Below are 14,816 nucleotides of genomic sequence, written 5' to 3'. Positions count from 1 at the left end.
TCTGGCCCCAGAGGCCGTCAGTGAGGTGCGCAGTGGGAAAGTATAGGGCAACTGGTGGGGTACATGAGTGCAAGCTCCAAGCCATTCCCCCACCCTCCATCCATCCTTGGAAATGCCCTCTAGAGCATATACCTCTAGGGGTGGATGTGTGCGACATTGTCCCTGCCTCCAGGAAGGCTCCCCTGACCAGCCCCTCCTCTGGTTCCCCTCCACCAGCACAGGCATGTGTGTGTGCATGGACACACAGGCTTTGCCAGGGAGGTCTGTGCACCACACATTACCCCATTTCCATACCCTCCTTCAAGTGCCAGCCCTCAAGCTGCCTCCCTGCTCACTAAGCCCACCCCTTGCACTTGCCCTGCCTGTCTGCTTGGTCTCCCGCACTCCTCAAGGTGTCATAGCATAAACAAATGCCAAGGTCTGGCCTCCTCCAGGGCATGGCTTTGGAAGCTCAGGGCTTGTCCTGAGTCTTGATCCCAGGGCAACTCCTAAAATATCAGGTGGAAGGGCAGAACCCTAATTTGGATCTGTTCTGGCTGCTGGGGTCCTGGCTAGGCAGGACCCAGAATCCTGGAAGACCAGAAGGATGTTCCCAGAAGCCCTGAGGAAGAAGATGCGTGGGCAGAATGAGGGTGGACAAAGGACAGAGCCTTTACATGATGGATGGTAGAACAAAAGGCCTTGTAATCTTTTAACCTGATCCTCCACAGCCCTATTGCTTGCTCCCCTGGGAAACTTAGAGGCAGGTGAAGAAACAGGTTCAGATTAAAAGTCCTTAAGGCCAGAGGCCCAGTGTGTCATGACTAGGACCCATTCTTTCCTGAGAAGGCCGGGCAATTCCCCTCTATTTGCACTCTCCATGTCAGCCTCTGAGCCAGGAAGGCCAGCCTCTCCATCCTCCAGAAGTTTAAGAGGAAGCCAGCAGGGACAGATCTACTTCCATCCCTGGAAGGCCTAAAAAACCCAATGACCTGTCCCCTCCCCAGGACCCGAGACTTATGCAACAGGGGTAGAATGGGGGAGTTGGCCCCTGTAGGGATGGTCACCTAAATGGAGTGGTCAAAGGCTGGATGCTTTTGACACTGCCTGGGCTGGGCTGGGGAGGCCAGGTTTCCTGGAGGATGCAGGGCTTGAACAGATGGAGAGGAGGACCCTTCCAATTGGAGGCTAGAGCCTGAGGCTTTGAGGAGCCATGAACAGTCTCATGGGTAGGTCTGGGGAGGGCATGACTGGCTGAACCCGAGTCAGTGTGGGGACATGGCCTGGGGTAGTCAGAGGCAACAGTGAGGCTTGTGGTCCTCCCGGACCTCATTCCTTGTCCAGCCCTCTTCTCTCTATGCTATGTGCATTGTCCTCTGAGGCCAGACAGAAAGGAAGGGAAAGCCCTGCCTTCTTACCACTGGGGTTGGCCCAGCTCCCCTGGGATTGCTGGGCAAGAAGCTGCAGTCAGGGTTCCTCAAAAGAGGAGCTAAGATCCCAGGTAGGAATGTCTGGTCTGAAGCTCCCCTCTCTCCCTCTCCTTTTACCAGGCAACAGCCCATCAACATCTACGTCCCCCACTCCATGTGCACCCCCCCACCCAGCCCCCAATACAACTGGTTCTTGTGGGTTTTGAGCTCTTGGGTGGCTGCCACTTAAGGCATGAGCAGGGCTGTTATCCTCAGCAAAGCAGTGGATCTCATCCTGGGTTCCATTTATTAATTGGACTCTAATGAACCGTCACTAATTGCCGATGGTGCTACATCGCTCCAGGTGGGCCTCAATTTAAGGAATTATGGACTCTGGAGCACTGGAGGCCAGCCAGCTCCCCTTACCCCGCATCCCCAAGTCCTGTCCACATGGGCGTGGCCGATTCCCCTGCACCTTCCTGCAGGGGGTGAGGGCTGCTCTGGAAATCAGAAATGAGCACTCCGGTAGAGGGAAAAGTCTTTCTACAAAACAAGAATGCTGCTCCCTACCTTCCCATCCATTCTTTGTCTGGAATAACCCCACTGTTCTCAGGGGAGCCCCTCAGGGTCAACCATGCACGCCTCTCCATGTTCAGGGAGGCAGCAGGGCAGGGGGATTTGGTCCCCATGACCCAGGGCAAAACCTCAGCCCACAGAATTTTGTGATGTGTGCAAAGCCAGACTCAAGCACTGGTCTGTGGGGCACTGTCATACCCTCTATCCTCTCCCAGGGAGGATTTTCTTGTTTTCCAGAGAAAACTTTCTTCTCTGTGGAAGCAGGAGATGGTATAGAGCCAAGTGTTATCTGCCAGCCTTTGGAGGGTCTACCCTGTGGCCTGGCTTGGTGAGGGGCCTGGAGAAACTTCTTCGTAGGCAGAGGGGAAGACAGTCCAGCTGGCTAGGCAATACCATGGCCCTACAGGATGAAATGACAATACCATGGCCCTACAGGATGAAATGACAGTCCCTTGGCAAGGTACTGGTCTGGGTGAAACAGCCCTGGGAGGTCTCTCCATGACTTGAGATCCTTCTTTATCCATTACTCTGAACACTCCCTCTCTGAGTATCAGATTCTCGTGCATGTGGCCTTAGCGCAGGAGGAATGTGAACAGACATAGAGGTGGCAGACATGAATTTCCCAGCCTCAGGAGAATGAGCTGAATCACTCTGATTCTTGTTTCAGGCCTCACTTGCATGGTGTATGGTCCACATTCTGAGTCTGGCATCTCAGACATAGAGCCCTGCCTCCTGCCCCCTTCCCAAGAGACCAGCCTTCTGATACCCAAGTGCTGTGGTCTGGAGCCTGCTCACAGCCGACCTCTCTGCCTTGGGAGATTGTGGGCAAAGGATAAGCAGGTATTATCTGTTTAGTGCCCCCCCCCCCCACACACATGCTAGACTGTGACTGTGAGCCTCTCAATGGCAGGGACTTTTCACTGCTGGACTTGTTTCCAGTTCCCACCTAGGCACAGTGGGCCCCAGCAAGTGTTAATTGAACGGGGGCAGGTGTGGCAGACCTTCCTCTCCTGCTCCACTAGGCCAGCCTCCTGGCCCAGACTGCTGGGACCCTGCTCTAAACTGGGGTAGCTTCTCAGTACTGCCTCAGAAGCAGCTGATGGGCTGGGAGGAGGGTTCAGATCTCAAGTTCTAAGCCTAAGAGCACATCCTCAAAGGGAGGGAAGCAGAGCCCAGCTGCAGGGACTGGGCTCTCTGAAAGGCTCTGGGAACCCAGGGCTGGATCCTGGGTCTGGTTCTCCTGTCACACTGACATCCTAAGGGCCCCCAGTCACAGTCACAGGCTGGCCCCAGGCCCTGCTTCTCCAACACCCTCAGAGCAGCCTAGCATGTACACGGCACTCCCCACAAGCCCCAGAGCTGCCTGAAGGTCAGATGAGGGAGGGAGATGCACGACAACCAGCCTCTCTCCTCACTCAGGTCCAGCAGCAAATCTGCCCCTGCCTTTGTCTGGAAGCAGCCACAGCCTGCCCTCCCCAGGGATAAAACCCACAGCCTCTTGAGCATTTCTGGGCCAGTCATGTTGAAGGCTGGAGAGAATGGATTAGTGCTCAGGCTCACGGGCTGTGGGTTTGAGTCCCAGCCATACTGACTGTGTGGGCTCATCCTTTAAACATCTCTGAGCTCAGCTCAGCTCCTCCACATGATAGTGTTCTGTATCTCACAGGCTTCTGGATGGATGGTGAGCCCCCAGGGGGCAGGGGAACGGGGAAGGCTCACTCAGGTGGAGTATACATTGGCTTGTGGGTGCACAGGGCTGGAGTGCAGGAGAGAGGCCTGGGCTGGATCTCGACATTCCTGGGCCTTCAGGATGGGGCTTGGGGGTAGCCTGGGATGAGGCAGATCTCCAGGGGAGAATGAGAGATCCAGAGAGAAGCTAAGTACTGAACGGGGAGCATCAACATTGCCCAGGTATAGACACAAAGGATCCCACAGAGAAGTGGCCAGAGAAAAGAGGGAGTCAGAGAAAGTTTGTACTGGAAGCGAAGAAGGAGGAGGCTTCAGGAAGGGGGGTGTGCCTCTGAGACAAGTATAAAGAACGGGCCCCCACGAGGAGGCCCCTGGCCCCTGGGAGAAGAGGACAGCTGGCCATGTTGGAGGCTGAGTCTGAGCTGGTTGAGGGATCAGGAGGAGAAGACACGAGGTGAGGCCAGAGATTCAGCTGAGCAGAGGTGTTTGGTCTGTGTGTAGAAACTGGCTAATTTCACACAACACTCTGGATTTCTGGCTTCTCATGAAAATGAGATAGAGAGCCCACAACCCAGGCCTGCCTTCCTCCACAGCAGGAACCCGAGGGGATGACTGGGGGCTGCTCCTTCCCTAAAGGAGCCCTGTGCTCTTGAGTTTGTCTCACTTGCCGGCAGCTCTCAGCTCCTGAAGGCACCGATTTTGCTGCCCCTGGGGCCCCTCCTCCTGATGGAAGCTCACTGCATGTAGGGAGACATGCAGGAGGAGCTGAACTGAAACCCCAGTTCCCTTCCCAGTGGTCTGCTTCCCTCTTTGATGGATGCCAGGCCATGCAGCCTTTGACCCGGAAGCTGGTGGTGGGAAGCAAAGGGGCACAGAAGCCAGTTAAAGCCTGCAGGGAGGACCCAGCTTCCTGACTGCTTGTGATGCCCCGGGAGGAAGGAGGGGCCCTGCCAGCAGCTTCACCCTTGCTCAGAAATAAGCAGCAGACACAGCCCATGTGTAATACAGTAAGGAAGTCCCCCTTGGCCTTCCCCATTGCCTGAAATCTTTCCACTAAAACTTGCTTCTCTTGGTAATATTGGCCTTTTGGGCCGCCCTCCAGGACTCCAGTGCCTCTAGGGAGGAGCTCATGCTTTTTGGGTCTGAATAAGTGTTTCAGGCATGAGAAGACCTCAGAGGCCCTGCATGGCGGTGATAAGGGAACATCTGGAACGATCCTTGTGGCTTCAGGCTGGCTGGGGGGAGGGCAGTCTCGGGCACCCCCTGCCCTTTTAACCATGACACCAGCTGTGTTTACAGCTCTGGGATACAGGGAGGTTCTCACTGAACAAAAATTCTGAAGCTCCCTCGAGGAACTGACATCATTTGGAGAAGGTGTGAATAGGTCTGGCTGGGGATTCTGCAGAGGAGATAAGACCCAAGATTCTCAGGCCTCTCCAGGGTCTTCTTCCCGACGCTGTGCCTTTTCCCACAAGCATCATGCTGGAAGTGAAGGAACTTTGGCCTCTACCAGAGGGAGTTGTCAGTGGCCAAACAGGACACTTATCTTCATCTGCTCCATTCTCACTGGCCAGCCTTGTGACCTCAGACCAGCCCCTTCACTTCCCTGGGTCTTGACCTCTTTGGCCAACACATAGGGCTAATGCAAACTGGCACCAGGGCTGCTGTATTAGACCCAGGGCGCGGGAAGAACCGAGCTCTGCATGAGCTCAGTGTGGGCCTCCATCAGCAAATGGGGGCTGCTGTTTTTGCTGGCACTGTCCCATGCTCACCGTCACTGGGTGTATTTTCATTATTTTTGCTGAGCCCAGCCCTCTGGCTGCTAAAACAAGCTCACAGGTCACCTATGAGTCATGCCAGGCCCCCACCCACTCTGCCCAAATCCCTGCCCTCTGGAGCCTTTGGCCAAGGCTCACAGCCAGGTGAGGGGAAGGGATGGGCAATCCAGATGCCAAGAGGGGTCTTCATACTGCTCGCTGGATCTTCTCCGGAGGTCTGGGTTAGAACCCTGATGCCAACAGTGCCCTTCTAGGAGGGGCAACCACTGCCTGAAGATCAAGTCAGGGAGTGTGGTTGAAAAAGCTTTTCAAGATCCTTTTGTAGTTCATAAGCATGATGGATTATTGGGTGTTCACTCCATTGTGTGACATGTGCCACGCTTAAACTTTGTTAAGATGCCAGCACATTACCTGTCTGACATGAAATTAAAAAAGAAAGAAAGAAAAACATCTATTCAATTTTGGAATCCTGCACCCTGGCTTGGGTGTGCACTAGTTCTGTAACTCTGGCCAAGTCATAGAAATTCACAGAGCCCTTAGTGACCTCATCTGCAAGATGGAGATGACATTTTACCTAGCTCAAAGGGCTAAGTGATGATTAAATTATGTGCAGCACATAAAGACCACACACACACATGCACACACACACGAACACATGCACACCTCGCATAGTTGCCAAGTACATGGTAGGCATTCGATAAATGTGTCCTTCTTCAACCTTCTCTTACCAGGACCTGACAAAATTGTCCTACTTCCAATACTTTCTTCAATTAGTCACTAGGGTTCAGAGCTCAGTCTGTGGCCAGGGCAAGGGCTCAGTGTGTGATTAGGGCTCAGTCTATGGCCAGAGTCAGGGCTCAGTGTATGACCAAGGTCAGTCTCAGTCTGGGGCCAAGGTCAGGGCTCTCAGGCTCATCCAAGAAAACCAAAGATCCTCTGAATAGGACTCATTGGCTCTGGTCTCTGCTCTACCCCGCCCCCCACCCCCCCACCCCCGTCCCCCACCCTACACTGTGGCTCTGGCCAAGCCTTCCCCCACGTGCACAGAGGAAGCAGCCTTTCCCCTCCCAGTCTTGGCTCCAGCCCTGTTTGTTAGCTCTGGGCAGCAGGCAGTCAGAGAAACAGCTGCCAGCTGGCAGCCCAGCCACCAATCCTCTGGCCAAGGGTCAGGACCCCACAGGATGTCCCCCTGGCTGCCCCCTTCCCTATACCCTGCCTGCTGGGGCACCCCCCACCTGTCAGGGCCACTGCCTTCCTGGTCCCTGCTGTGCTTTGACTGGCAGATCTCTCCATGCCAGGCCAAGAGGCAGGTGTCAGGCACTGCTTAGGCCCAGATCAGTCTGGAGAGGCCCAGAGCCTGGGCGCTGGCCCAGCAGACCTGGGCTTGGAATCTGTCTTGCAGCTGAGACTCTTGTTGTCCCTTAAGAATGGCCACTATTTCCCAGGCCAGGGCACACATCAGCTTGGTGAGCCTGGAACAGCACAGAGACCAGAATGGACATCCTGGCCACTAGAAGACTAAGACCCAGAGAGGGGAAGGGACTGCCCTGTCAGGGGCATTGGGCCAGATTCTGGGTTTTCCTTATCCCATTCTGGCTTTTCTTCACTGCCCCACAGCTTTCTTCTGGCAGATCTTGCATGCCCACTGTGGGCACTAGGGGTACCCGTTACTCTGTGTCATCCTTTACACCTGTCAGTATCTCCCACTGGCTCCACCATCTCTACGGCCCTCTGAGGTGGCTTTCTAGGTGAGGTATTTGAGCAATGAGAGGACAACGAATCTTCCCAAAGTCACAGAGCAAGCTGGAAACAGGGCCAGAGTCATTCAACAATTAGTTATTGACAGCTTTCTATGCAATGGGTGCCATGTTAAATAGTAGGGATCTGCCAAAGCAGACCCGGCGGTCACCTGTGGAACTAGAGGGGCAATATGGGGGTAGGTGCGAGGAAGAGTAAACCAGGAATCCCATCAAAGCACATCAAATGTGTGAAAACCGGCTGGGACACTGCATAAGTAAAATGTCCCAGGGAGGCATGGAAGGCAGGAAACTCTGGCCTAGTCTGGGAGGTCAGGGAGGACCTCCTTGAAGAGGTGACTTAGCTGGGATCCAAAGAGGGGAGGAAAAGGGAGAACATTCTGCAGGAGGGATCGCGAAAGGCCTAGGGTGGGAGGAAACAGGGTGTGCTAGAGAACCGAGAGATTTGAGGTACGAGGTATGAGGGTGAAGAAAGGGACATGGGAGCCATGCTGCTGGGAAGCTGGAGGGGCGGGCAATGACCCAACCATGCTGGGCCTGGAATCCTCTGTACCCTGGGAGCAATGAGAACCTTTGGGATTGAAGAGGGGCAAGACCAGACATGTGAATAAAACTGTGAAGAAGCCTAAGGTGGGGGGACTGGCAGAGAGCAGCAGCCAGATTTCAGATACAGGGGACACTGACAGGACTCAGGGATGGAATGGGGGGTGTGTGTGAAAGAACATGATTACTGACAGTAGGACGTGGATGTATGCAGACAGTACAGAGGAAGAGGAGTGACCAGGGGTTGAAACCTGGGACAGGCCGGCATCTTGCAAGATGAGACACCCAGCAGATGTGATAGGGTCAAGCACGGCTGTTGTGGGAGAGAAAGCTTTTTCAGCAGAGTAGTGGGGTCAGCTTGGAAGCAGGCCAATGGCTCTGATGGAAAGAGATGGAACGGCAGGATGGGCCACATGGACTTCTTGGTCTGGGTCTGTCACAACGAGGTGTGCCCTATTACACTAGACCCACTTGAGGGTAGAGCCTACATGGGAGTGAAGTGGCCACTCCCCCAGCTAGGGAGTCCCCATTGTCAGACCTGAACTGTCTTCAGCTCCCCACTAATGGGCTGAATGAGTAAATGGCTCTGGGGTTACTCATAGGTCTGTGCTTTAACTCCTACTCCACCATTGCCCCACAGGCCGGCCTGCTGGGGATGCAACAGACCCAGAGAGAGGACGGAACTAGGCAGGGACAGGAAGCCCCAGGGGTGAGACACCTAAGGATAGCAGAGAGCAGGAGGCTCAGCCAGGTGCCCAAGGTGAGGGAACCAGAAACACGGGCATGAGAACGATGAAAGTGTTTTGACAGAATATGGAAGATCAATATTATTAATATATATTAAATATATATCATATATACTTGAAGCATGGCAATATTGGTCGCTAGTGGGGGGCTGGCTTATCATGCCTGTGGTCTGCTTTGTTAATGGTGTATGTGGATCTGACATCCAGGGCGCATCAGATCCTTCCCAGGGCTTCTGGCTTCTGAGGGTCTGGGTCCTCCCTTTGGGGTTCCTGCCTGGGGCTAGGGGCTGTCTGTGAAAGCCTCTTTCAGGTCCCTGACAGCTGGGCCTTCCTCCTCAGAAGCCCTCCCTTCTGCTGTCATTTGCATCTCATTAGCACCCCCGGGGCTGGTGGCAGCTCCGCCCTGGAACGCCCTGGAACGTGGGGCCCACAGTCTCGGCCAGGCTCCTCTCCCTGCCCCCTCCCTCGGTGGAGATGGGTGCAACCACGGGCTCTCCCCGCCGCCCCCTCACCCCTCAGCCAGGCTCCCGCCGCGCGTTCCCATGGCAACCGGGTGAAGGCGAGGGTCACAGTCCCCGCCGAGGAGCAACGTGGCACCCCTGCTCCCAGCCCCGCAGCCCAGTCTGGCTTGGTGATAGGCAGGGCCTCAATCTCCCGAGATGATCGGCGATAATTGGTTTATGGAAATAGCTGAGGGGAGAAGGCGAGCTCCCTGCCAAGCCCACTCTCTGCCACCTGTCCCTCCTCGTGGCGGAAATGGAGTTGGGGGAGGGGAGAACCGAGGAGCTGGGTGGGTGGGTGGAAATGGGCCTTTTGAGACAAGCAAGTGTTCCACCTGTTGGTCTCCAGCACACCATCTATCTTCCTTTCAACTCTGTGGAGGTGCAGGGGTTGTTGTCATAGTTACTGGCTGTCTGTCTCAGTGGTTCCTTGATCCTGGAGTCTGCTCAGGCCTAGGCTGGGGGTGTCGTGGGGGAGATGGAAGACCTGGGATCTGATCTCTGGAGCCCCAGTTTGGGGGACAGAAGAGCAGCCCATAACTGTGTTTACCTGAAGTGTGTCAGATCAGAGTTGCCACTGCTGTGCAGCTCCAGAGGGGAGAGCTCAACTCTGGTGGCTGCCTGGAGGAGGAGGTAGTCATGAATAAGGCTTTGAAGGCAGGATTTCAGCACGTGCTGGGAGACGGCTGGTCCAGGCGCTCCCCAAAAGGAAATGTGGGCAAGAGCCTGAGGCAGACGCTGAATGCTGCTGGAATTAGTAGAGGAGGGAAGGTGTAGAGTAGCTTGTGGGGAGGCCCTGGTGGCTCCCACTGTTTACAGAGGGGCTCAGGGACGACAAGCCTGTGGGAGGGGTTACTGCGCACTGCTTTATAACCAGGACTGAACAAATGTCCGACATCCATACTGTAGATTGGCTGGATGGACACTCGTCACCCCTTGATGCCCTTCTGGGAGAAATGAGGCCCATGACGTGGACAGCAGATGGCATGGCAGGCCTCACTCGGCCCCCAGGTAGTGGGAAGTGTGTAGCCTGACTGCAGGTAGCTGACAGCGGATGTGGGGTGCATTAAAGGACCAGACTAGGGAAGCCCCTAAGCTAGAAATGACTTTAGAGGTGGGGGTTGGTGGTGGCAAGGAGGAAGATGGCTGTGAGGACCTACCCCAGAGCAAGGCATGGGGGAATCGGGCACCCAGAGTCACCAGAGTCCTGGAGAAGCAGGCTCAGGCCTTCTTCCTTTGACCACCACTGCACTCTGAGCCCAGCCCAGGCCTCTGCATCCCAGGGCCCTGCCTCCCTGAGGTCAAACTGTGGTCAAGCCCTGCCCCGCTGGCTGTGGGATCAAGGAGTGTCTCTTCCTTCCTTCCCCAGTCCTGGTGAACAGTTTCCCACGCAGCAGGGAAGATGTCAGGCCTCACAAGTACAGAGCCTACAGCCTCTGTGTGAGTCACACTTGGCTTTCCCCTCTGGGCATCACGGTCCCCGCCCCCAACCTTTGGTTGCTCACATTCCAAATATGCAGCCACTGGTTTCTCCTCACAGCCCCGCACAAGCCCCTGCCCCTGCTCCCAGCACCACTTACACGACCACATAGGGCCATGGCTCAGAGCCATCCTTGCAGGTGGGAAGGTTGGTGGCCCCATGGAGAGTGACCATGATGGTCTCCTTGTTAGGGGGAGACAGGTGGCTGGTGACAGATTCCACACTCTGTAAGGTATTCAGGGGCTCCTCTGGGCTCTCAGTGACCTGTGGAAGGAGCCGGGGCTGAGTGGCCGCCTCCTGGTGGTCCCCTGCCCTTACAGCCTTCTTAGAACTCCAGCCCTTCACTGCTCCCCTCCCCTTCAAGTGCCCTTTCCCTCTGTCATCCGCCCACCCGCCCAGTTTGGAACTACAGGGCACTTGCCTTTGACCCCATCTTCTTACCTCTGTCCCACACCCCATGTCTGCCCCAGTCCTGGATCGCTTCCCACAGAGGGAGACAGGCCTTCATCTCTCAAGTCCAGTCTCACCACTAAAACCTCTGCCTTTGCGGGAGCCCTTGCCTCTAATTCATAATTCCTACCTGCTTTTGAGGTCCTGGCAGCTAGCCTTCTCCCTGTCTCTCCTGTAACAGCCCAGTCTGCCTGTCACTTTAGGTTTTTCCTGTGCACAGCCCTTTAGAGTTTACAAAGATCATCCACATCCAGGGAGTCATCCAAGGCATTAATGAAAAGGGACGACTCTGTCCCAGATGCCCCTCTGCGTTCTACCCAGAGAACCCTGCAGACCAGGAAGGAGAGGCACCGGCCTGTACATGGCACCCCCTAGGCTGGCTGTCCCATGCAGACACACACGCAGGAGCTCACCAGCTCACCAGCTTGTGACTCTCATGGTATTGAGAGCTGCTGAGAGGAGACAGAGACAGAAGCAGCAGCGGGGCAATCAGGGAAGGCTGCTGGGAAGAGGAATACTTGAAGGACTGAGAAGACGTGTATGGTTGGAAGGATGGGCTTGGAAGGATGAGTTGGAAGCTGGATCAAGGCTGCAAAGTGGGGAGGGAGCTTCCTGCAGCTTGGGCCAGGCTCATTTGAGCTCCGGAGGCAGGAGGAGTCAGAGAGGGTGGTGGAGTCAATGGTAGGAAGTAAACACTGTGGGCTGGGGAGGGGTGTGGACGTGTGGCTGCTATGGCTTGGGGTGTCCTGGTCTTCCTTTGCATTGGCTGGTGACTCTCATCCCCGGTGCCTGGAGTTGACACCACTGACCCAGGATTTACCCTCACTAGGCTCCACCTGCCAGGAGGCTACCCCCATCCTTGTCCCTCCAGCTAATTAATCAATATTAGCTGATGTGAGGAGCCTCTGAGGGCCCTCAGGGTCTCTGCCTACTGGGCTTGGAGATGGGACCCTGAGGGGTCATTGAGGGCTGCCCTTTTATCTCAAAAGTTTGGATGAGGCACCTGGGTGGCTCAGCTGTTTCAGTGTTCCACTTTGCCTCAGGTCGTGATCTCACAGGTCATGAGTTTGAGCCCTGCATTGGGCTCTGTGCTGATGGCTCAGAGCCTGGAGCCTGCTTTAGATTCTGTCTCTCTGCCCCTCCCCTGCTTGTGTTCTTTCTCCCTCAAAAATAAACAAACATTACAAAATAATAGCAAGTTCAATCCATCAGAACCTGCATGCCAGGGCAGGCCCTGGTAGGGGGAGTCCTCAAAGAGGGAAGTGTCCATGGAGACCGAGAACAGTGTCCTGTTACGCGGTGGGCAGACAGGCCAGGAGAGGAGTAAGGGCCTGGGTCTTGGGTGGGCTGTGGTGCTGGCGGCAGCCCTGGCCAGGCCGACCCCTAGCTCAGTCCTGATGAGCACCGAGTGTCAGCCGAGCTGGGTTTAAACCGGCTCTCTCCTCACCACCATGGACCTGAAGCCCGTCATGCGCTGAGAGTCAGTTTTCCCAGTGGGACAATGTGGGCATGGATCAGCCTATCTGGAACCTGCCCTGCTTCCCTCGTGAGGCCTCAAGGTCCCCACACATTGTCTGCCCCCACCTTGAGCCTGGGGGTCCTGGGTGCAATGGCTCCTGGCTCTCAGAAGCCTCAGCACAGCGAAAGGAAGAGCCTGTTGACTTTGATGCCTCTTATTTCATTCAGTTGTGATGACAGTAGTGGAGTGAACATTCCATGAGCCCTGACTGCATGTCCTGCCAGCTCTGCCTTCAAACCATGGCTAGCGGGCCCCTGGGGGGGCTCAGTCAGTTAAGTGTCCAACTTCGGCTCAGGTCATGAGCTCAGGGTTTGTGAGTTTGAGCTCCACATCTGGCTCTGCTTAGGATCCTCTGTCACCCTCTCTTTCTGCCCCTCCTCCACTGATGCGCACTCTCTCTCTCAAAAATAAACATTAAAACAACAACAACCATGAAACCATGTCTAGAATCTGACCCCTTCTGCATGCCTGTTTCCTTTCTGGCGCTCCTGCCCATCGCACAGAGCAGCCAGAGTGATTCTTCACAGATTCCAATCACACCAGATCTGTCCCTGCTCAACACAGTGGCTCCCTGTTTCATTCAGAACTTCCCTGGCCTGTCAGGACCTACACACTCTGGCCCATAAAAGTGACCTTCCCTCACACCCCTGGGGCGTCTGGCCTCTGGGCACATCCCAAGTGGTCTCTCGCCTTTGAGCCTTTGTCTGGGCCAGTCCCTCTTCCCGTGTCTATCCATCCCATGTCCCTGTGGCCTACAGATCTCATGTTATCAGAAAGGCCTTCTTGGTATAGTCTGTGGTCCTTGACTAACAAGATGACTAATTAGGAGGTGAGAACCGCCCAGGGTGCCAGCCCTACAGCGAGACCCCTCTTTCTGCCTGAAGAATGCCCCCTCTGCAGGACCCAGGGGGGCCTCTCACCATCTGCAGAGGTGTTAAAAGTTACCCTTCCCCCTCTCCCCTGTTCCCCTGCCAGGCTACCGTAGGAGGAGGGGAGGGAGGTCAGTGTACAGAAAGAACTCCTACCAAAAGGAGGGGAGGGGGAGAAGCAGGCTCAGTGTCATCCCTCCCCTCTAGTTAAGAGATGCTGCCTTCCTGGTGTTCCACATTCACTGCGTGCCCCCCATAATCCACTCCACTCTCCGGCAGTGTTAGTCTCCTGGCTTAGTGCTATGGGAGCAAGACCATTGGCCAGAGTGTCCACAAATGTAGGTTTCAGGCCAGCTCTGCCCTAACTCCCAGTTGAGCCATCTCAGTGGGGTCTCTGCGCCTTTGTGACAACAGGGCAAAAACTCCTTTCCAGGCTGTGCAGGGGCAGGGGTCCTAAACCCATTCAAGCTACATTTTTCTCTGTATCATGGGGGTACGAGGCAGAACCAACCAGGTAAGGGTCCTAGGAGCCTGCAAGCGCACCGAATTTTAGATCCCACGTGGCCCCAGGGTATGGCATGCCTAACTTGGAAGGACACACAGAGAACACCTCACTCTCCATTCCCTGGCTGTGAAAACTGAGGCCCAGATAAGGAAAGCTTTCGTCATGATTTAGGAGCAAATAAAACAAGGTGCTTTGAAGGAGGGATGAGCTCATGCAGGTGAATGATCCATGGCCCTAGGCCTCACCTTTTTCTTTTTCCGTTCCATCCTCTTGGGGCCAGGAGTGTTTGGCCTTGTTTAACAATCTTGGGGACCATTACCTGATATTGGTGGCTGACCAGACATTGGTCCTGCCCAGACAGCTGGCCTGGGCACCTCGGAGTCTTGGGGCTTGGCAAACAGTAGGGAGTGTCAGTGTTGTCTCAGGGGGGTACACACACAGGCTCTGGGACCTAGACAGAGGAAACAGGGGTGGGGGAGGGGAGATGGCAAGGTGAGGGGGCAGCCTGGAATGTTCTCAGTAGTGAGACATTTTTGGAGTGAAGGTGTCCTCAGGGCTCTGGCCTGTGACCAGCTAGGTAGGGGTCAGCAGCTGAAACAATCGGCTCTCAGTATCCCCAGGAAGGTAAAGACAAGGGTGGCCCTCTCTCTGCCAAGACCTGGAAAAGCTGTGAGCTTTTGTACCCCGCTGGGTCACCTGGGCAACACTGTGTGACATCATAGGGCAGGGCAGAAGCCACATGGGCAGGTACATGGGGGACAGGGGAGCGAAGCCCTTCTCCCTATTTTTGGAGGTGAGTCCTGCCTCCTCTCTGGCATCTAGTCCTCACCCTCCCTGCTTTTGGGACCCCAAACAACCTATCAACCCAATTCGTCAATGGCTCTATATGCCCAGACCACTGGGGAGACCCGGATGCTACCCACAGGAAGTTGCCATTGGGTTGGTAGAAACAGCTATTTCTGTTCACGAATCTGCAGCCATCCTGCCTCTTTGGGTACCTGTAGTCTTTCATTTGT

At 55.3% G+C, this 14,816-nt stretch overlaps 1 protein-coding gene and 1 non-coding gene across 9 annotated transcripts in view; one reads left to right on the top strand and one right to left on the bottom strand.

The window, feature by feature from the left end:
- Positions 1-14,452, bottom strand: part of CCDC33 (coiled-coil domain containing 33) — an 83,837-nt gene extending 69,385 nt beyond the window's left edge. For 3 of the 8 annotated variants that reach the window (XM_029952743.1, XM_029952746.1, XM_029952745.1), the window contains exons 1-3: positions 14,046-14,452; positions 10,558-10,721; positions 9,528-9,725 (exon numbers count right to left, since the gene is read on the bottom strand). In XM_029952743.1, the coding sequence (XP_029808603.1) occupies positions 9,528-9,725; positions 10,558-10,721; positions 14,046-14,066 (383 nt within the window). In that variant the 5' untranslated portion in view covers positions 14,067-14,452. The remainder of the gene's footprint in view (positions 1-9,527; positions 9,726-10,557; positions 10,722-14,045) is intronic. The other 5 variants (XM_029952744.1, XM_029952747.1, XM_029952749.1 and 2 more) reach the window with 5 other exon arrangements.
- On the top strand, positions 5,745-5,852 carry LOC115303264. The gene has a single exon (XR_003913955.1). It is a non-coding gene; the product is annotated as a small nucleolar RNA U13 (small nucleolar RNA).
- Positions 14,453-14,816: the final 364 nt, after the last annotated feature.

Source organism: Suricata suricatta, chromosome 9, assembly GCF_006229205.1.
Source record: "Suricata suricatta isolate VVHF042 chromosome 9, meerkat_22Aug2017_6uvM2_HiC, whole genome shotgun sequence".
NCBI lineage: Eukaryota > Metazoa > Chordata > Mammalia > Carnivora > Herpestidae > Suricata > Suricata suricatta.
The sequence above is the reverse complement of the archived record's forward strand: the minus strand, read 5'-3'. Positions and strand labels throughout refer to the sequence as shown.